At 39.5% G+C, this 23718-nt stretch overlaps 1 protein-coding gene across 1 annotated transcript in view; it reads left to right on the plus strand.

The window, feature by feature from the left end:
• Positions 1 to 11635: 11635 nt before the first annotated feature.
• Positions 11636 to 23718, plus strand: part of LOC127368625 (steroid hormone receptor ERR2-like) — a 38900-nt gene continuing 26817 nt past the window's right edge. Inside the window, exons 1-2 of the mRNA XM_051409617.1 lie at positions 11636 to 12148; positions 22519 to 22934. Of these exons, the coding sequence (XP_051265577.1) occupies positions 12099 to 12148; positions 22519 to 22934 (466 nt within the window). The 5' untranslated portion in view covers positions 11636 to 12098. The remainder of the gene's footprint in view (positions 12149 to 22518; positions 22935 to 23718) is intronic.

Genomic DNA, 23718 nt, shown 5'->3' on the forward strand with positions numbered 1-23718 from the left:
GTACCATTATGTTTAACAATCATCATGGGCCATAGGTGCTCCTATGAGTCAGAACAGACAAAGCTCTTAGAAGCAGCAAAAGCCGCATGATATTGTCTTTTCTAATTTAGTAGGCGATTAGTCAATCATACTAACCTACATTAATTTAAAGAAGCGCCTCTCTGGGGGTAGCCTCAACGCTTGAGTGCATTTGTGTTCATTATCATGTTGTGCTGTGCTTTGGTCTTCTCCATAAGAGACGCCACTATTGATTTGTTTCATTTTTCTGTCTGGCTGCTGTCACTTAACCATGGCATCTTGGCGCTGGGTAGGCAGGGGTTGCCCATCTGGCCGCCTCCATAACAGAGTGTGACAGGGTACAAAATGGTATTGTGTGGTAGCTGTAAACTTTGTGTGAACTTACACCACACACCCCTCTGCTGATAGGACAAGATGAAATTCTTCTCAGACACTTAACCCGGGGTCAGGTGAAGTGAATTCCTCCCAAATATGCCACTCACAGGATGCACAGAGGTGTCTGTGTAACCTTTTTTTGTGAATTTAGAATCAGCTTTTTCAGACTAAAAATTCATGGCAGTGTGCTGTCAATTCTTATTAATGCTAGACCTCACATTCAGTAAACTCAAATTCCAACTGCATTTGCATTCATCCTCTTGAAACTGTCTTAAATAACCTGGGACTAGTAAAGGGATTAAAGGTAAATCATCATTTATTAATATTTTTCATTGTACAATATGAAATACAAAAAGGAGATTAACTCAAAAAACAACTAATTCACACTGGTGAATTGAGACATTGAGTCAGTTGAAGGAAACACCCTCTGAAATGCTGAAATTATGTATTGATTTTCCTCCTGTCTTTCGCCCCGATGCCTCTGGGTAATTGCCTCTTTGCTGCTGCTACTACTGCTGAACTGAACCATCGGGGTGTCTCCGTGTCTCTGGCCTGTTATGTAGACTCTTACATCAGGAAGACAACATCACTGACTTCTGTTGCATCACGCGCCTCCGCCATCATTAGCTGGGACACTGCAGGGCCGTATCATACATTAATAAATCGTTACAGGTTTTATTGACCTAATTTTGTTAATATGTAAATGCATCAGTAAGGGACAGATTAAAGAGACACATTCACAGATAAATATTGTTCTGTAAATTGTTCATTAAAAGACAGAATTCTGCTGGGAGTTAATTTGGCCTCCTGAAATTGGGACATCCACTCGAACTGTATATAGGTCTGTGTCTGACAGTTCTGCTGCCTGCAAGGTCAGATACCCAATGAGAAAACAACAGCAGTGTGGACATTTCAATCCACTAGTCCACTAGTAAAAATTCACTGGGAGACCACCATGCTCCCAAACAGAGACATGATGTGGAAGTATCTTCATGCTCTGTCTTCTCATTTGCATTGCAGCGATACCAACGAGCTGTGCTACAAAATAATCGAAACTCGGGATCCACTTACCACACATTTAGCAAGCTCAGTGGTGAATGAAGTCCTTGAATCCTTAATATAAAAGTAAAACTGCCAATACCACACACATATAATTAAAAGTAATGTATTTAAATTCCAAATTCCTACTAAAAGTAAACGTATTATCAGCTAAATGCAAAAGTTAAAGTTGTAAAAACTGTTCTAAACTGAATCATATATTACTATATATGACATTAATAGATTGTTAATACTTATGCATCAATGTGTAAGCAGCATTTTACTGTTATGTATGTATGTTTAGTGCAGTGGCTCGTAACCTGGAGGTTCAGCCTCTTTAAAGCTTTTGTTGTTTTTTTTTTTCAATATGTTCATAGACTAGGGTGGCCTAAAGCCGGACAGTCCGGCTTTTAAATGTCCTGTTCGGCTGCAGGCGCAGCCTTAAGCCAGACACTCATTTGTCCTCCTTTTGAGAAAATAACAAAAAAGGTCTGCCTTTTGACACATTATCTTGTTTAATACTTATTGGCTAAAAATGTGTGTCAAAATAAGTAATTTAAATCTTCATTTTCGTGTCATCAACACATGGCTAACTTTAACATTCAAATGAGCCATGTGTTGATTCACCACACGATAACTGCAGTTGTTACCACCAGTCAATCAGGCTCTCAGCGACAGAGAACTAACGTGAGCTAACGTCGGTTGTTAGACTGAAATTCTGAAAATGCTCATATAGGCAAAGCCTATACATATGAAACAGAAGGTGCTGCATTTTTTTACCCTTTATCTATCCAGATAAAAACATCAAGAACAGTTTCTGTATGATGTTTATTAGACCTATGTTATCTGAATTGGAAGGGCACGTTGTCATGAGCTGTATCTTGTATATTTATTATTGCACCTTTATGTAATCTGGTGGAAAAACATTAAAATTTAAAACCGGATCATACCAAACAAATATCTGCTTGCGTGTCCCCATGTATGCAAAGTGTCCTCCTTTTTGATGTGAAGGAAATGGCCACCCTACCATAGACACAAGACATATGTTATATATTTTGTTGAGTTGTGTACTTACATTATCCCAAATGTTTCCAACAATGTTCAAACCTAGAGAAATCTGGGAGAAGAAAGTCGTTTTCTTCAGGTAATGGTGCGTCTCACCAGTTATCTGCCAGAAGCTTTCATAACTTATCCAGTTTTATGGTTGTTGTTAACTATCATATATTTTAACTAGATGAAGGATTTTAGTCATCAAACTCCTGGATCTTAAGTTGTCAGAGAAACACGCTGAGCTCGGCTAGCAGCCCTTCTTCTCTGACGGCCAAAAACAGTGTTGGAGAAACAGTGATCTTTAAGTTGAAACAGTTTTTACTGGTTTTAATCAGCTGGTTTGTTTGTATGGGTTCAGAGACCTCTGTGGATAAGTCAGCTCCTGGTGTAAACCTCCTGAATGATAAACACTGAATGAATCCGGAGAAGCTGACTGCAATGACGGCAATGGTGGTGAAGACAACAACTCCCATGATCCGACGCTACTTCACAACGTCATCATACTTGGTCTTTTGTGGTTTTGATGTGAGGGACCCACTAACGGCAGAAACTACAAAATTGTATGTTTAAAAATAGTTTAATAACGCTCTAGTACTACAAACAGTATTGCAAGATCCGATATTTTGGCGGACAACAAATGTAATACATTGTCAGTAAAGCTTAAACGTGGTTGTTTCAGGGTTTCAACAAACATGCCCAAAGGTGTGGAGGTGAAGCCTTATAATTGTGTCAAAGGCAAACTAACCCACTGCTCCTGGTTGACAGGTGTCAACTTTGGTGCCACAGAGGGCTTTAATGAGCAGGACCTTTTGGCAGAGAGATGACACGAATGGGTCACAAATACTTCTACGTTTGTGTGACAGATTCTGATGAGAGCTTTTGACAGCTGGAACATTATGTTTTGAACTTGGCAGAATAAATTATTATTTTCATACTGGAGGTCTCATCCCAGCGCTGAACTTTAATTCTGTCAGGATGCTTGACTGCCTTCTGAAAATGGAAGACAATGAACTCTCTGTATGAAATGTCTTTTTTAGGACAATGAGCCTTGTGGGCTTTAGAGAGAGATGAAGACAAACTGTTGATGACAGTCCCCAATTCCCAAGATCTAGAATAAATGTTTTCCTCTTTTTTTGGTCCAGAAAAGAACTCGATCCATCACGTTTTAGGAGCACTTTCACAAAAAGTGTGCTTTGTTTCCAGGTCTAGTTGTGGTTCATTTGGATGAAAGGCACCTAAATTAAGGGTTTTTTTGTTTTGTTTTTTTTAAAGGTTAAACTAATTTAAAGTGATTCTGCTGCCTTCATGACAGTTTTCTAAAGTGACACACGTCCTGGCAGAATCAGGAAGCATAGCAAACATCAGACACCAAAATGGGTAAAAATTGATTGAAATTCTTTTGATGTGGCATTGTCTCACTCACTTGAAAAATCGAATGAAGAAACAGCTGTGGTAAATTGCTCTCTGAATGTGGCTGCTGAAACCAATACTGTTTTCTTTGCTTTGCTAATTATTAATTACCCATCTCCATGCATATGTGTTTATTCCTAATTGTATTTGATGGATGAGTGGCAGCTTTGACACCTCATTAGACCAAATTAATTGAACGACACAATATTTATGTCTCGGCAATGACCAGTTATCCTACCATCTATCATTGAGATGATCTCACTGATTGAAAACCACTGGTCCGTGTAATCCTAATTATTTGGAATTAGAAAAGAATTTATAGCTTCTTGTGGCGTTTTTCTGTGATGACGGCAAATTGGAAACATTAAATGCATAACGAGGGAGAAAATGAGAGGAAGACACAATCATGGAATTAATGGGGGTGAATGTCGGAGAAGGGGGAAGGGCGCATAAAACAAACGAGGTGCATGCCTTATACAGAAGACCCACAGTTTTCACTGCACAGCACGGTCGTAGACACAGACTGTCATGTTTTCTCGAGATTCTGGCATAACATTTGTCTCTTTCTCATAATTCTGAAGGGGAATGCCCACAGGATGCCTATTTAGAAGAGGCCTTGCTTTTTTCACATTTAACTAAACCTGTATATTCTCCAACTCCCCACTCACTTCCAAACAGGCTTCTGCAGAACATCTCGATCCATATTCTTGTCTTTTATTAAAAAGTTGGCTGAGTACTCCAAAAAAACATTTCCACTGAACTTCATATAACCCTCCTCTAACTTCTGCAAAGCTTTGCCCCTCATGGGAGGAGCACAAACTAAAATCCAGCATTTGAGCTCACAGAGAAGCAACAAGGCCCAGAAGAGTGGAGCTTTTACTATCTTACAGTATAGGAAAGCCTCAAGGAACAGACTTCTTTCCCAGGTAGTGAGAACTTCCTCAAGCTTATTTTTCCAACTTTTCAAGTTTCTAACACCATTAGCTGGCTCCCATGTGGTCTTGAAAGCGGTAGCGCTGATTGAATTAAGCTGTTTCCTTCTTTGAGACATTTTGACAAGCTTTCTTATACAGAAGTCACTCACTGCCATAACTACACACACACACACACATATCCGAATATGCTCATACATCACTCGCGCGCACACACACACACACACACACACATACACACACACACACACACACACACACACACATTACTTGTATATGTATGCACATGCTCAGATGCACACATACAGTGCACATCAAGGCGTGCGCACATGTACAAATACAAACTGAATCTGACAAACTATCTATAGAAATCTGCTGACCAGAATCACTCAATGGGATATAGACCAAAGACATTCTTAGAAGCTGCTCTGTAATGCCATTTACACCATAGTATTTTAATCAATTTAACTGGCCTTTTTAGATATACTTGGCTCTTTCTAGTTTTAAAAATAGGACAAATGGTCTTTTGGAATCAACTGGGGAGAAGTTTAATCTCATTGAATGGAGCCAAAGCCAGACGTTTAGCTCCACAGTATAGAATACAAGATTATACCAGCCTGATATAGCCCTTCCACCACCCGTTTATTTTTATCCTCTATTAAGGCAGCGATATCCTTAAAGGCTGCCAAAATTATCCTGTAAAAATGCTGACTGGGAAATATGAAAGGTTCCAGGCGGTTCTAGTAAGCAATCTGCGCGCATGGTGGAGCAATGTGACTGCTGTGCTTGCTATACCAACAGGGGTGACCCCAGTTGGATGGAGAGGTGAGACTAAATGAAAGTCATCCCTGGATCTTAGAGGAGCCAAGTCTGGAATACCAAACCTCTCTTCAAAATGAGATTTACTGCCAACGGACGCCGCTTTACATAAATGTTTGTTTTTAGTATTGTATTCATCAGCAGTGTGTAAACAGGCTGCAACTCTTGCAGTTTAAAATCCACTGCACAGTTTTTTTTGTCCCCTCTCCCTCACTTTTCATATACGCTTGACGCTTTCTAGTTTGTGTTGTCAGTAGCTATTTAAATTATGCGCTGAAATAATTGGATGATTTCTCGGCAGCTAAAAGCACGCTCAAACAGTCAGCGGCGTATCCTGTGAAACAACAGTCGTCTTAAGTATTTTGACGATCCTTTCGTCCGTGGAGGTAAAAAAACAGCCTCTTTTATCGTGGGACCGGGACAAGCAAAGAGGATAATTTCCTTATCAAACACACTATAAGTCATTTGAAACAGAAAGTTTTGTACTAAGTTAAGCGTTCCTCAGAGTGAAGCTGGTAATTGAAGAGTTACTAGTGCCCTGTGGGTGTTCTGAGATGTTGAAGTCGGTATGAGCCCAACTGGCAGCTCCGTGACACGAATTCAACACATTCTGCTAGTTTGTCACAACTGTTGCCTGCACGTATAATGTACGTGTTGTTTTTGCAGACATTTCCACACTTTTAAACATGAAGCTAGTTGTTGGTTTTTCAATTTTCTGTTTCAAAAATGCTTTAATATTAAAAAAAATCTAAATATATTATTCTCTCAGATAATAAAATCTTATTATGTTTTGTTTAATCAGTCCGTTTGACCAGCAGAAGCTCATAGTAAAAGTGTAAAGTTACCCACTTCTCTTGGCGCTAGCTGTTTTATCTGCATGGTCTAAACGCAGCAGGCTTGCTACGTATGCATAAGCGTCATAAAGCTGTAAAAAGCTGACACCATGACGGCAGTTTTTGCCAGCTGCCTTATTGGAATGAACTTGAGAGGAATGTATTGATCCTGTTTCTGGATGGCAATGACACAACCTGGCTTCGCTTTAGAGGTGACTCCATCCAGACCCTCTTGTGTTATGCAGGTGATGTAGACGAGTCGCAGAGGATTCGACTGGTGTCAAGGAGCTATTTAAAATTAGAGCTTGGTGGCGCAATTGATTTTGTTTATATCTGATGTGATTAAACACAGTGGAGACCATTTGCTCTTGCTGGAATCACAATCATGGCTTAGATGCAATGCAGGTTAGAAAAATGTCCTCAAGATAATATATGCCATTTGGCGATTGCATTTAACCAAAGTGTCTTATCATGATTGAACACATTTTAATAATGAATGGTGCAGTGAGAACAACCGTGATAGTATTGGTTCCTCCATACATCATCAGTGCAAGCGGACAATAATTTAATAGCTTAAAAAAAATCTTAAAATGATGATAAAAGTAAAATTATATGTAATAAAAGTCTTTCATCTGACTCCTTACCTGATATAAGTATCAACTCCTCATCTTAATATAATTATAATACATGTACCCACAAACGCTTATAGTGCAAGTAGTGACATTAGATAAGTCAACATATTCTAATGTAAGAGCTGTAAAATAAGCAAATAAACATGATTTCACACAGCATTTTTGGACATATTCTGCCACTTATCAGTGAATCAAATCATACCACAACTATAATAAATAATTGTTTGTGAATTTCCTGCATGGATATTGCACACGATGAAGCAGCGCCACAGCAAAAATAGGTCTACTCGCAATGCTAGAGATCCCAGCATACATTTCTCCCCCTTCATTGTGTGAGTCCAGCTCTCTCAATCAAGATATCTGAGTCCTGCTACGAGTCCCTGATTAACACCGCTGCTCGTGTAGTTTTGTTTTAACTGTCCTCAGTTAAATGAGAAATTAAGAGGCAAGAGATAGAGGCTAATAGCATTTATTAACCCAGCGTGAACGGGCAGCGGGGCGGCCGTGGTCCTCCACCAGCCCTGTCTAGTCCTGGTGGCTCAGCCAGTGAGGCCCAGAGAGGGGAGTGGAACATAATAAAAACCAACAAATGCACCCAGCTGATTAATGCAGCCCTGTGGCTATAGTAATTATCCCTCTCCACACTCCTCCAGCAGACGAGCCAAACAAGTGTGTGGCAGCGACAGGGAAATGTGCAAATGATGGATCTGTGGGATTCAGGGTCTGTTTAGTGCTGCGTGTTAGTAGTTGGATGAAGACACATTCGTGATGATTTGGTTCACTCTGGAGGTGGAGCTGAAGCTTTTACACTTACATTTTAAAAGTATATAGTATTTTGGCCTGGTTTGCATTATCGCTGTACAATATTGGTGCTTTCATGGTGTGAATATGTTTTGTATCTTCAAATATGTATTTGATTTTATTTACGAATCAGCATCAAAGTTGAAGTGTGAACACATGTTTCCAGCGTCGTCCCAAAAGGCATACATAAAACATAAAACAAGCAGTAGAATCTTAAAACCAAAACATAAGTGCAAAGTTAACCAAAAACAGAGGTAGACCTAAACATATTAATAACTCAAGTAGAATTCAATTTATAATCTGTCACCTTGACCTCTAAAAGTCCCTCTTATTATTATCAGCTTTATATAAAACAGTTCTGTATTGCTATAGCTGTTTTATAATGTAATTACTTAACAAAAGTGCAGCACAGAAACATGTTTAGAATCTTCTTCTTTCTTTGATTTAATTTGATGGTGGATGGTTCAGTGTTTACACTCCCGTGGAGGTGGAGTTCTGCACCGCATGTTGCTCTACTTTCCTCAGTATGAATATATTGTTAGTGAAATAGTAGCTATTAACATGACTATCCTAAGCTAATGATAATATTTCTGTCATATAGCCTTCACAAGATAATAACATAAGATAAGCACAAATTCAAAGCTTTTTTTCTGATTTGAATGGAAACAGTTTGTTTAGTCATAATTTGCAACATTCTAATAAAAACTGAAACCTAAATCTATAACCAACTAATAATTTTAAGCAAAAACCATCACTGACTAAATATATTAAAGAAATAGTTTTTTGTTCATTTCTTCTGTCATATAGCTTACATATAGTATTAACTATCTGATAACTCACTAAAAATCAGTAATGTGATCAAAGCAGCGTAAGGTCATGTGATGAGCTCATTAAAACAGCTATTTGAGTGGAGTTGATGTAAAATATGAGTTAAATAAAACTTTACAGCCATCAGTTCCTTTGCAAAACATACAGCCCCATTAATAATTCACACTAGTAATTCATTCAGTTAATTGTATTGTATTACAGCTGCCACAATATCCGATTTTCACAACAGGATGTATGTGGCCAAAATAATTCACAATAATTTGGATATCTATAGAAATTTTCATCTTTAACTTTTATTGTGTGTTTTGTCTCTTTTGTCATATTAATTACACTGAAAACACGAATGGAGGAAGGTGGAAAGAGTCTGTAACCGTAACTGTGCAAAAGAGTAAAAAAAGAACAATTACACTGAGTGTGAACCAGAAAGCAAGAACTGAAAAAGAGTAAAAAAAGAACAATTACACTGAGTGTGAACCAGAAAGCAAGAACTGAAAGAAACAGAAATAATTTTCAGAGAGAATATTATCATAGGTGTATTTTTAATATCACTGTTATTGTCAATATCAAAATTTTGTGACGCTCCTATTTTGTACATTCTGAATTGTTTCTGCATCATTGTATTTAACAATCTGTTTTTTGTTGTCAAGAAGTTCACATGCAGCAGTTCCAGCCACAAAGTTAGGAAGGAGCTTCCTGCTGAGCCACCGGGCTGCACGTGGTACAGTGTGTTTGGAGAGGTCAGAAGGTTAGACATAAAAGACCAGTGTGCTCATGAATCAGGAATTTAATTACATACAGCCAGTGTGACAGGGAGATTGTGTCCCTCAACTCAACACAATATGTAATTACTATTTATTGACGGATAACGATTGGTTCTTTTTCACTTTTCAGAAACAAGCTGCTGCTTGCACAGACAGTTAAATCTCTGCGTTTCGGATCTGCTTTTAGACTTTTAGACACATTTCGGTCGATAACAATTCACATTTTATGTGCACACATTTTTCAGTTGTGCTTACTGTTTTAGCCTAAATTTCTCTCCAAAAATAAACCCAATTCCCTTTTCTATCCATCTGTTCTCTATTAAATTAAGACCATATTCCAGCATTCAGAGGCACAAGCGATGGGGAATACATCACTGAGAATGAAAAACAGCAAATGAGAGAAAAACTATTATGAAAACTTAAACTGCTGCCTCAAAATGCACAGAATTTAGATCCCAGACTCGCTGTGATCTACTTAAAGGGACACACTCTTGGTCGTAGAGCTGAACACTGTTTTGCTTAAATACAGACTTAATGATTGGATTACTGTTTCTTCGCTTGGCGATAGCGTGATCGTGGGATTACAGACTTGTGCGCTCAATAGATTTCCTGTCAGATGCTATGAAGCCAGGTGTCCCCTCACTGTGTAAGCTGGCTGGCTGAGAGGGAGGGAGGCAGATGAGCCTTGGACTTACAATATGGCCCACCACAGAAAAGTGGCAACACAGACACAAGAGTGGAACTGCAAAATAAAATTGAATTATTTAAAAATTTTAATAAATTAAAATAAAACAACCCTGATAGATGAGAATGTTAATTCTGATGATGTTTCTCCAGTTAAAATGGGTTTAATTAACCAAATTAGCAGCTTTACCTTCATAAAATGTCCTGTGGAGATTTTTTTTTACATGCATTCTCATACTTTGCATAACTTAATTCTTTAAAAACATCAAAGATAACGTTTCCACATTTATTTTTTATTGAATGAACTCCAGTATTCATCCCTAATGTGAAACCCTACATGTCATGTGAACATTAGTCTTTCCTCTTTTCTCTGTGCCTCATTAAAAACATAAACATATCTCCTCTATTGATTATGTCTGGATGTCTTAATCAGATCAGTGGGAATATCCTGGTTTTCCTCTGCAGGAAAGTACATTAAATGCCAAAATATTGATCAGAAATTTAATTGAGAATGCACAGCTCCTTTATTAGAGCAATCGCCCTTTGCTCCTGTGACTTTGATATGGACTGACATGAAAAGAAAACGTTCAAATTTATAATTCCTTTTTATTTAAAAAGTCTGTTGGGAACCAGAGTCTGTCCCGAGGCTTCTGGCGACACAGCAGCGCTGTGATCAATAAGAGCGTGTGATGGGTTTCGCATCGATCAGGAAAATGTGGGTTGATGAAGTGGGTTGGAGGGGGCGGTTGGGGGGGTGGGGGGGGGCTTTGGGTTTCCTCTGATGGCTGCCACATTACACAGACGTGGTAAAGATCCACTCAAACTTGTCTGTCGTCATCATCATTATTATCATTCCTGCCGAGGTCATTAACGCTCTCAGTTTCTTACATCCTGCCTCTTTCGGGATTGGCAGATCCCCTCTCTTCCCAGTGTGATTGGTGAAACGCTGTGGGAAGCAGCTGCCATTACTTAAGAGGAGGGCAGGCTGTGGAAAGCCAGGAGGAGAGGATAAAAGAGAAAAGGGAACAGTTTAGCTTAGTAAGCTGGCACTGAGCCTTTTAAAGCAACCATAAACAGACCTGTTTAAATCACCTTCAGTGAACTTGCTGCTACTTCTGTTGCTTGTCAATTACTACTGTTCACTTCAGTTTGCTTCCTGAGCTTGTAAACACCTGAGAAACTCCTCAGCCAGCCATCCATCCATCTGTCTATCTGTCTGTCTTTCTGGGGGGTCTGCCTGTGTTTTGCAGCGCTCCCTTGTGAATGACTGGACACAGACTGCTCGCCCATTAGCCCGTCCCATCTCAGTAATCTTTCATCCCCATTGGCTGCTCTCAGGACAGCCTTCCCGAAAGCGACCAATGGCAGCTGCTCCACACGCAGCAAACCACTCCCCCCTGCTCTTAAAGAGCCCCCATGTCTTCAATGGAGACTCAATCCCCTGACTGACTTACTCAGCCTGAGTGCGCTCTCACCACTGCTGCTCTCCATCCATCTGTCTCTAGCTTTTATTCTCTCTTTCTCAATCCGTCACTCCTCTGATCTTTATTCTTCCGCCTCTTCTCTTCACTTTCTTCCTGTTTCTTCTCTTCATCTCTACCTCAGGGTCTTCCTCCTCTCTCCTCTTTCTGTATCACATCCACTCTTCCTCTCTCCACACGCTCTCTTGAGCCTGAGTGTGCAGCACCTGTGCAGACTGGAGTTTGTCGGGGGCCGAGGCAGAAGGTTTTTTCAATTTTTTTTTGGTGTGTGTGTGTGTTGAACAGGGGAGGGAGGGGAGACAACACCCAGGAACACCTGACCAACATTTCATCAAGATATGTGGAGACTTAGGAACTGATCTCCTCGTCCTGCTTTTGCCCAGCTGTTTGTTTATCTGTTTTTTATTGCAACACCTGGAATGCTTAACGTGGACTGATGGATGTTTCCGAACTGTGCATCCCTGACCCTCTCTGCTACCACAACCAGTAGGTGCATCTTTTTCCACACCTTTTTCCCTTTCTTTGTTTATTTTTGTTCCTATTTGAGTGATATAATTAAATTTACTTCTTTGCCTCTAATTTTACCCCACAAAAATTGCAAAAATCAGTGTTTAAATCACATGTGAAAAAAAATATGACGCATGAAGTAAACTATTTAAAAAACCAGGGAGTTCCTCGCATTGTCTCAGCTCCACCTCCTCGTGTACGGGACAGCGGAGCTCAATATTGTCAGTGAGGCTGCAGTAGCAGAGCCCGCAGGGAGTCCAGGTCGGACGGTTGCCCTACAGCTGTCTAGCTCTGCATCAGGATCCAGGGTTTAACCTCAGCCACAGGGAAGAGCCGGAGGCAGATTAATGCGGACAATATCCAGACGAATATCCTCTGGCAGCAGCCAGTGTCCGGCGGTGTCCCAGGGAAAGAAAACTGTGACTATTCTGTCGCCCAGTCCGTGTGAGAGTGTGTGTTCTTGAGAGACAGATATATTTGAGGGGGGTGGATAACTGCCTGCCTGTGTTTGGTTCAAGCTTTGATCACTTTTATGTGGTTTGTGATTTTTATAAATTTAGATAAATCACCAGATCATCTCCACTGTGGTGATATGTTTACAGAAAATGCAGCTCATTCTATTTAAATAAGATTTCCCGCCTACATATGCATGTTGTCATTGTGCATTTAGTTTATAAGTGCGAGGATCACGTAGCCTGTTTTACAGTAATGAGAAGTCAAAGAAACTCAAATCTCAAATGAAGTACCAGTCATTCTTTACTACACTTCTTGCATGGAAAGATGCTGTTCTTTTGACCAAGTTTGACTGGACGGGGAGATCCTTTACTGGGATCCTCTTAATGTTAAGCTGTAGATAGGATTGGAAAGGTTTAACCTGCTTAGCACCATTTACAGGTCTGTGATTAGGAAGATTTCAAAGTCTAGAACACTCTCTACGAATTAAAAAGAAGAATCTTCTGTAATATTAAACAAGTGTAATCTGTTTTAGTACAGTCTATAACTGCCTATAACAACTCAGAGCTGCACTCCAGAAAGATTCAAGAGGAACAAACTGCTAAAAGTAAAATAAAATCAGTCTGTATTTGTTTAGGAAGAGAAAAGAAACAGTTTTTTGCATTCAGAAGTAGCTGCTTTTATTAGAAGGGATTAGTAACAATTATTTAAAAATAGCTGAAGATGTTATACACTTTGCATGTATCTCATGCTACATTTAAAAAGTACCGTTGGTCAATTTTTTAATTCATTTTAGATTTGTACTAGGATACAAAATTTAACCAAAATAATAAATAGACAACACTGACAATTCAAGTGGAATGTGCAGTACACATAATGTTATGGTGAATATACATTTAATTAAATACTACAATCTAATTAATCTCACTAATTGCTAAGTGACTCAATATAAATGGTTTCAGGAGTGTCATGTTTAACCACAAATGTTTAGAGAATTTGTCAGTTGTTTTGATATCTCACGGAAAGGTAAAAGATCTGGGTTTCATTTCTTTTTAAATTAACTATATGCGTTTCATGTATTGTCTCTTAAGGCTTTGACATTCAATATTGTAATTCATGTGCAGATTGCAGTGTTGCTGAAAAACCCACCACAACCCTCAGCTCTTCTTTTTCGCACGATCATCAGTTTCCACAATCTGTAAAACTGCATTTAGTACACATCCAGTAAATTAAAACTGTGGGTTAAAGTTATCATATTTTTTATTACATGTTAAAAAACATTTTAAGCTGAATTTAAATTATAAAAAAGACAAAGGCGACAGTACGATGCTATTAACCTACAGTGACCCTGAGCCAGCTTTTAGTGTGTACATTGTGTGTGTGTGTGTGTGTGTGTGTGTGTGTGTGTGTGTGTGTGTGTGTGTGTGTGTGTGTGCTGCTGTGTTTGTGGGATCATAGGTTTGTGTACATCTGTATACCCCGCATATTTGGACACACACAAAAATATGCACGTGTGTTTTGGCGAGTCAGTAGCTAGTTACATACGTGTGTGTACATTCACACACGTATATATGTGAATGTATTCATGCATACAGTTTAAATGTGTAAAGGTTTTTCTCACATTGCCTCCTCCGTTAACTACAGGACCACGGGGTCAGATTTGATAGGACGGCACTTTTTTATGACACATTGGCATCACCCAGAAACCCCACAAAGTCAAAAATTCAGCACTCAACATATTTATACTGGTTATAGTTGAGTTCTTCCTGGAATTAATGCTGCATTTCCTGAGGGAGTTCAACTTGCTATGTTGATTATACATTATTTAAGAAGTGCAAACCATGATAAATAAAACAGCGTGTCAACATTAGTGTAAACTATAGGAAACTTACACACTCTTTTTTCAGCAAAAGAGCATTGTGACAGAAGCTACAATGTGTAATATACAGTAAATTATGCAAAAAAAAGTGTCTCAACCTAAATATTAAAAGCATATTGTCATACAATTTATCTCCTGGAAGTAATTGTAGTTGCTCATGTACTAGCATACTGTAAATCTGTGGTTTTATAGTCACATAAAGCTGTGCTTACTTAGATTTGTCTTCAGGGAATACTATTAATAATCCCTTGAAGACTTTTGGCCTTACAACCAACCTATTGGCCCGAGGTGAAAGGTCCCACGACTGTGGTGTCCAACTCTCACGCTACATCTGTGCTGAAGAGGCAAATATATTATTCTACCAACAGTCTAATACTAGCTTATCAGGCATTTCTAGAAATAATAAATAAACGTATATGCACATATATAGATAGTTTGTCATTTTTTTACCATTATCAAGGACAACATTAAGTGACTCATAGTTCAGATGTTTAATGTTACAGTGTTTGTAATTCATAAAAAAATTGAAACATTTAATTGTACTATTATATGTATTAGACGTTTCAGTGTTCTGAATATACGATTTAATCTTTATAAATCACAGTTTGGTGTTTTTCTGAAGCAAATTTTAATTAAATTTGTCATGGTTTGTAACCTAACTCCAAATAACCTGCAGCTGAAAGTTTGAATTAAAGGACAAAAACTGGACCAGAGTCCATTAAACTTTCTCTACACTTTTTGTCATTTGACATCATTTGAAAAATGAGGGGAGAGAAAAGTTCCCTCTGCTAGCTGCTTATAAATTATTATTTAAAATGTGTTCATGGTGGACACTTCTTTTCTTAGACACAGTATATCATTTAATATCTTCATTAGTAAACTGACACATGATTTTCAAATTCTTTATTCAAGTAATTGTTGATTTTAAAAATGTTCAACCATATTATGTCTCTATGATTAGCCGTGGTTTCAGTATGATTAGACATGGCAGTTCTGACAACTGCATCATTTACACTTAAAGTTGCTGTTTATGTTCAGTTTATTCTAATACATCAGATCCATTTATCTCTTGTTCCACCTGCTGTTCATTGGTGCCCTTCATATAGGCAAACCAACATGAATGCATAAGCACAGGCGGTCAAATGTATGCACACACACAAACACACACACACACACACACACACACACACGTGCGCGCACATACGAACGAGACCAAAGAATCACACACTGACCTGAGGTCTAATTTTAGCGGTGCCATATCATGGAAACACCTGACTGTGTCTGTTAGGAGAAGCACATCCTCTTATTATGCGTTGCATCTGCATATATTACACTAGTGTCACAACCCGGCTCTTATGCACTCGGTCATATTCTGTTTATAATGCATCTGAGATCAGTCAGTGTCATTAATATCTAATATTTAAATAAATAGATAAAATCTCCATGGTCCAACCATTTGTCTTGCAAAAGTGTGACAACATAATTACACTTTTGAGTGTAGAAGAAAGAAATCTCTGATGTTTGATAAATGATAAATATTTTATTTTATTTTATTTTTTCTTGACAAATAAGTGTCTCATCAAACATCATATCAAGAGACAATATTTTAAAATATGCAGTCCGAAAAATAGAAGGAAGAAAGAAAGAAATGGCCTGATGGTGGTAATTTCAGAGTGCATTTGGAAACAGATTTATTAGATATTTGATATGTTACCAATAAATTTGGGTCTTATCGGTACTTATACGACTACTATACGTTCTTCAAAGGCATTTTTGCTTTTTGTCAGAAATAGTAAATTGTTTATGTTTTGGTAACTTCAGTGGTGAATGTGTTATTACTTGTGAAGGCCAGAGTGTTACAATCTGCTTAATCACTGGAGTGAGTGGACAAAGTTGGCTGCTTCCAGCACACCTTCCTGCACCGCGTGGAAACAGCTATCACTGCATTTTAAGAGTCACGGTTGTTTTTTTGTGCCAAAATGGATGAAAATGATTAAAACATCACTCCGGGGTGCGTTCTATCTCATCTTTTAAGTCTGATAGTTGGCTGATGGAACCAGTAAAATCGTCTGGGAAGCCAACCGAACTTACTAGTCCACTGACGGATGGAGGGAGCAGGTGGTGGGACAGGGCTCTGTTGTGTTCACATTATGGGGGGGAAAAATGCAGCTTCCATCCAACTTTTCTTTTACCACCAGCTTCGAGTTTTCATGGTGAAGGTCACGAAAATGACCACGGATTTAAAATAAAAAAATTCAAAACACTCCTGTATTTCCTCATGACGCTGTTTTCCAAGCGTTCAGACTGACGTGTTTATTAATGGCCATGGCTGCTGCATAAGAGGGTACAGCCCAGCTCTATGGTAGAGTGGTGCTGTGTGACGGCACGAGGAGAAATAACTTCATTACATGTCATGACCCCCTCTTGATATAGATATATCCTTTAGGCAGCCTGTCAAGGACTCTGAATTCATCAGGATGTAGATGGACGCTTTTTTTGCAGCCGCTATTCAATCAAAACATGAGTGTGGCTTTCACGTGTACAGGTTGAATGCAAGCAGCAGAGAGGACTTCTTAGAATGAGTTTGTTTTATTGATCAAATGAAATTAACACAGAGAGAGAGAGAGAGAGAGAGAGAGAGAGAGAGGAAAGAAAGAAAGAGAGCGAAGAAGCAGTGCATCTAATCATGGAGTGTGGGTCAGCCAGCATGTTTAATTTAATGGGCCTCATCGTAGCTTCACGAGGTCTCACATTGTGAACTTAATTCCTCTTCACCACGTTAATTTGCATTGTGTCAATTGACCGGAGCGCTTACTGTATCAGCTTGAGTCTCACTTGAAATTCAGCCCATGCCCTAATACCATTAGGCAAATGCAAAGTTGTGTCATTTACACATTTGGAGGGGGGAAAAAACGAAGAGAGAGAGAGAGAGAGAGGGAGAGAGAGAGAGAGAAAAGCCAATTTGCGCCGGACAAGACTCGCTTGTGATTATCAGTGGATGTTATTACTGTGGAGAAGCAGACGTTTGAAGGTTATGTTTCTGGGCAGTAATTGAAATGCAAAATAACATTAGGATCGATGGCCATCTCTGTTTATTTATGAAATCAATATCGTAACTGTCCCTCATGAGTCCCCCTCTGATTCCCAATGACGGCTTAAGTCTCTGCTCGTTTATTCTTTCTCCCCCATAACCTCCTTCTTCTGTCTCTTTTTAAAAGGCAGTTAGGGGTGTGTTTGACTTTGCAGGGAGAGCAATTTCCTGGAGGTGGTGGACGTGTATGTAGATGGGGGGTTGATACTCCAGGTAAGGAGACATCATCCATGTGGGAAATCTATGCAATCTCTCCTCGTGGCAGTGACATTGAAAAGGCCATATGCTGGAAGTTCTGTGTACAAGTGAGGGTGTGTGTGTGTGTGTGTGTGTGTGTGTGTGTGTGTGTGTGTGTTAGAGAGACAGAGAAGCAGAAACAACGTATATATATATATATAAATATATAAAAAAAAAAATATATATATATATATATAATGCCATGCAGTATAAACAGAGTACTAGAACTTACCAACTTTCTCAGAAGAGGTAACTTTAAAGTGAAGATTTTGTAAGAAAGTAAAAATGTCATTGTACAGCAGCTTTCAAAATTAAATTGACAAAGAGCGTGGACACAAATCTATGGTAAATATTATTATTTAGTCCTTGAGATTGCCTGGTCTTCTTCAGCTATGGAACTTGATCAGCTAGCTAGGTAGGTGAATGCTGCGTTCACTTACTTTCGCTGGAATAATTGCGTCGCAGAAAATTTCTTCGCAGTTAAAGTACAAAACACAAACTTCAGCTTTAACTCTATTAGAGATGAAACAATTTATCAATTAATCAATAGAGCAGTATTGGCAAAAAGATTGTTCCGGCACCTCAAATCTCCGCAAATTTGAATATTTGGTAGGTTTCTTATTCTTCTGTGATAGAGAATTGAATATATTTGCACTTTGGACTGTTGGTTTGGCAAAACAAGACATATGAAGATGGTCTCTGGGAACTTGTGATGTACGTTTTTCATGTTTAATCAAGACAGTAATTGGCAGATTTATCATTAATGAAAATAGTCTGCAGTTGCAGTCAGAGTCTTGAGAAGTCGAAGAATGTCGATTGGTTGAGTTAAACTATCCACAGTTAAGAGGCAAAGACAGCTAATGCATGTCAGTAAACATGTTAATATACATGTTAGCAGACCTTGGTGAATTTAAAGTTCAGAAATGTAGGAATTGATAGAAACTAGAATTTTATATGTAATATTTAAGTTTATGGCTGAGAGGCTGTAATTTAGGTGTGTTTGCACTTAAAAAAAGCTGTAAGCTTTGAGCAGACAGCCGGAGATGGATTGCAGATTTTAATAAACGTGTTTCTACTGTTAAATTTAGCAAATTATCTTAAAAATATATTTTGACGAATGTCTTTTCCTTTAAAAACCAACCACGTTATTCACAGCAGCGTATGAATCATGCATTTAAATTTCAGAGCGCACACGTTTTTTTGATGACCTTCATTTGTGCCAAACGCTATGTCACACGCATGTTGTTGTTACTACTTAACACTTGGGCGACACACGCTACCCCATTTTCCCGCTCGCATGACCATTCATTTCCCAGACACCTCGGCTGCGGACTAACAGTGTAATCTATGTGTCAGGCAGGAAGGGGCACTCAGTTTAAAGCTGATAGAGTTTGCCCCAAACAAGGACAGCCTATCATAGAAAGATTAATGAACTAATTTCATGCATGGCTCCTTGCCTCTGTCCTTCTGCGCTTCCATGTTCGACTGTGTGTTCAGCACCATGATTTACGCTGTGTTCCTTGCTACAAGCTTAACCCCAAGCTTAACAATAATATTTCCCCTCAGTGGGAAAATACATAGTAAAATATGGAGAACAGGATTTTTAACCCTTAACTCGACAAGCCTAGGATAGCATGAGGTCATTGTGGAGAACTGCTTTGAATATGCGTTTTTTCTTTTTTACTGCTGGTAAAAAATTTATTGTGCAGAATTTTGGAAGCTGGAAAACATATTTCATGGTTTAGGGAAGAGGTGGATGGATTCAGGATTTATGTAGGGAAGCAGGGGATCTGCAACACTGCCAGCATTAGGAGGCATGCCAAAATACACACACACATGCACACACAGACATTTGAGATTTTAAGCTGCTCTGGTGGGACATTTTCACACCCATCACACTTTGGCTCCAAAATAAAAATTTTGAAATAAAAAAAAAACATCAAATGGTCACTGATCTGAGCGTGCACAGCAGGCCAGGCAGCGTCTCAGTCATACTAAACATTACGAACAGTCATGTCTAGACGCTCTCTTTCTTTCAGTGTGGTGGACAGAGTGAAACCTGTGTGTCTGATGCTCCGAGTGTCCATTGTGGGACCGTCTGGGCCTGTAAGAACAGCAGAGCAGAGAAGGCAGGTGACCTTCACGTCTGTCTGATGAGTCTTGCTTGTCTGCTCGGTTTGTACCATTTTTCTGCGCGGCGGAGCAAACACTACCCCATTAGATATTAGGTGCAATGCGTTTGTGCGTGTTTTGAGTGTGTGTGTGTGTGTTGCCAAGGGAAGCGGGGCAGGTTGAGGAGAGTCAGGCTGCGCTTAGAAAACTCTATGTCTCTTTTATAATAAGAGGGGGAAACCAAATTATGAAACTATGAAGCTATTTCTGTCCGTGCGAATTGGTGGCTCGTGCCATTATTTCATTTCGACAGATTTGAAAGGACCCATTAGAAATTTCCATTAAACCTAACAAAAAACATCTCCCCAGCGTTACTGTGTGCTAAGTGTGGAATGAACTACTTTTTACATATGCCACAATGTACTATTCCATAGGGAATCCCCCTATCTGGCTGCGATGATGTATTAACTGTTACCACGCCGCTCTCTCCAATTCCCTCAGATGGGAGAAAATATACCTTCCAATTGACTGTAGGTGCATGCTGATTGCTAACAAGGTTTAACATGAGCCCTGTGAATCTTTTATAAACCGCAATAGCCTCAGAATGTAGACTAACATAATGTTGTATCGCTCCATCTCGCACTATGTTAACAGTCCTGACTGATTAAAAATGCATAAGGAATGTCTGGGACCCGTAAGAGGAGGGTTTATTTTTTCATGCCGCATCTGGAACAGGAAGGAAGCAGAGGATCAATAGATCTGATCTGGGCCCAGGGGTAGAGGCTATCTCCTCCTCCTCCCTCCACCCGCTACCCGTTAGCAGTTAAAAGGGAGGTTTCATGTTGTCAGGGGCCTGATGACTTCATGGCTTTATATAAACACTTATGCAAAGAGGCAGCAGAGGGAAAATACATTCCTAACCACAACACCAAATCTGAAAACAGGGGCAGCCCCTGGCAGCTAAAAAGGCGAGAACTTCAGAGGAATTTGGTCAGCATTAACTTCCTGTTATTTTCAGACATTCTTAACATGGCTTTCCACTGTTCTCACCCAATATTATAAGCATGTAGGGCTGAAGTTGTGTAAGATCAGCGCCGACTCTGACAGACAGAGCCAGCAGTTCTAACACAGACCCAGGCCTCATTTCATGCTTTGTGTGAGAGGATATTATTGAAACAACAGTGCAGCAACATGCAGACACTGTACCGCCCTGAAGAGAAATTATTGGCCAACAATAGTAGTAGTAATAGTAGCAGTAGTTATTATTTATTCTGTCACTAGTGCATACAAGTGCTCGACAAGCAAAGTACATAACTTCTTGCATAAAATCTTACATGGCAAATAAAGAACTTTGTATCCTCTTTAAGCTCTAGCAAATAAAATCTGCATTAAAAAAGTTTTCTTTCTAAAATAAAACACATGGAGCAGTGGAACATAGTCCTCCAGAAACCTTTTGTTTGTTTCACATATGATGGTTCTTGGCAAATAAAAGTCAAGTCAATTTCAGTCAAGTTAGTTTTATTTATCTTTTATTTAGCCCCAAAATCACAGATTTCAAGTGGCTGTATGATCTGTACATCATACCCTCGATCCTAGACCCCTCTATTTGGATAAGGGAAAAACTCTTAAATAGCCCTTTAAAAGAGAAAAAGGCAAGAACCTCAACAGCGGAAGGATCCCTCTTGAAGATATGAGATAAGATGTTTTAAGTAATTTTTCTCACAACTCAGCCTTTTCCTTACTTTTTCTAATGAAATTTGGGAATAGGGAACTTAATCCCAGGTCAGTGGCTCTTTCTCAACCTCTCCAACCTCTCACTGAAGTCCACCGTAACCCGGCACCGTCCTTTGGCAAACTAACCGGGACTATTGATTGGGTCATGTATTACCCATGATCCTCCATATGCTGAGTGTAACACCTCTCTCTCTGTCCATTAACAGCCTTCTGAAGTTTCATTCATTCATTTACTTTTGGCAGCCGACCAATTGTGGGCATTGTTTGCAAGATGTATGGGGCATCTGTTGACATGGTCGTTAGTTACCATTTTGCCTGAGAGAAATAAGCTACTGTAGTATATCACCTGGCATTCCAACACATAAATGGTTGTGTCTGTAACATAATCTATCAAACTCAGATGAAGCGGCACGCTCCATCACAGTTGATGAATCTCCCGCACAATGATCAGGCGATGATGGAAGAAAGCGACACTCAGTACATCTTGACAGACTTTTCAGTGGTGATAATTTCCTTCGTGCAGCCGTTTTTTGATGTGTTTACTTCCATGTAAGGTTCTTTGTGTCTCTAGAAAATCAGCGCTTATTTGTATGTGAGGTAAACAGGTTCCTTTTTAATATCACTGATTTTGTTTGTCCCTCCAGTTTGTTTTAATTTAATCGAAAGATTAAATGATCCACGATGAGTTGGAGTCCTTACAGAATTTAGAAGTTTTGTTTGATTACCAGGTTTTGTCACCATGTATCCCTTTTAAATCCTACAGCGGCTCTAGTTTGCACTAAATTTACTTTGAATTCATTTTCAAAACTGACAGCAGTTCTCACCCTTTGTGTGTTTATCCAGGTTGCTAACCAGAATGCCCTCTGAGGATCGACATTTATCCTCGAGCTGTGGTTCTTACGTCAAAACCGAGCCTTCCAGCCCTTCCTCCTCACTAGTAGACACCGGCAGCCACCACAGTCCCAGCGGCAACTCTGACGCCAGCGGCGGCTACATTAACGGCAGCAGCAGACACTCACACGCCTTGGACTCCCCGCCAATGTTCAACCCTGGCATGCTCGGAGGTGGCGCAGCCTGCCTACGCCGCTACGAGGACTGCTCCGGCGTTGTGGCGGACGACTCGCCAATCAAGTGCGAGTACATGCTTAATGCCATTCCCAAGAGGCTGTGCCTGGTGTGTGGCGACATTGCCTCAGGGTACCACTACGGGGTGGCCTCCTGTGAGGCCTGCAAAGCCTTTTTCAAAAGGACGATACAAGGTATTTTCCACTTCTTCTTACAACTTTTACTGGCTCACCTGAGCTGATCTTCAATGTCTGTACGTTCTCAGTTAAAACTGAGAATAATTATATTTTCTGTGATTTCCCAGGTGGTTGAATATTCTGCAAAGAGAGTGTTTAATACAAAAGTGCTATTTGTTCATGGTGATTCTAAATACTTTTTGTTAGCCTTACCATGCAGTTGTGATTGCCAGGAAAGCATATTGACCAGATGAGGAATCCATTGTCATGTGTTCCACGTGTTCCTCAGTGCTGGTATCCAACCCTCTGCTCTTATGGGACTAATACGAGGTAGTGATTACGAGAGTCTACAGCAGGCATTAGGCCCAGACTGTAAATCTGCTCTGGGTTGTGATTTTTTTTTGCGTTTGCATGTGAATCGTACGTCTGGCATGGACTCTGCCATGTGTGGGAGCTGATCCAGAATAATCACTTGGACAGAAATAATAAGCCGCAAACCGAGATGCAGAATTTTGAATTTTATCTGCAGGTTTTGTCGCTGTAGAGATGTAGTTAGACAGCAGGTTAGTGAGGCCTTGGCCACACCAAGGCATTTAAATTTGAAAACTTTTTTTGTCTGAAACTATCTGGAATCCCTTTTTAATTTTACTGAGAGTTGGTCACTTCATTTGGTCTTCAGGGTAAAGCTCTCTATGTAATCACTTTCGGTCTTAGACTGTAGCCCAACACACTTTACAGATGTTATATCTTCCTGTTTCTGCTGTTAGACACCACAAGTATACAACAGTGACTCAACTGACAG

Source organism: Dicentrarchus labrax, unplaced genomic scaffold (assembly GCF_905237075.1).
Source record: "Dicentrarchus labrax unplaced genomic scaffold, dlabrax2021, whole genome shotgun sequence".
Lineage (NCBI taxonomy): Eukaryota > Metazoa > Chordata > Actinopteri > Moronidae > Dicentrarchus > Dicentrarchus labrax.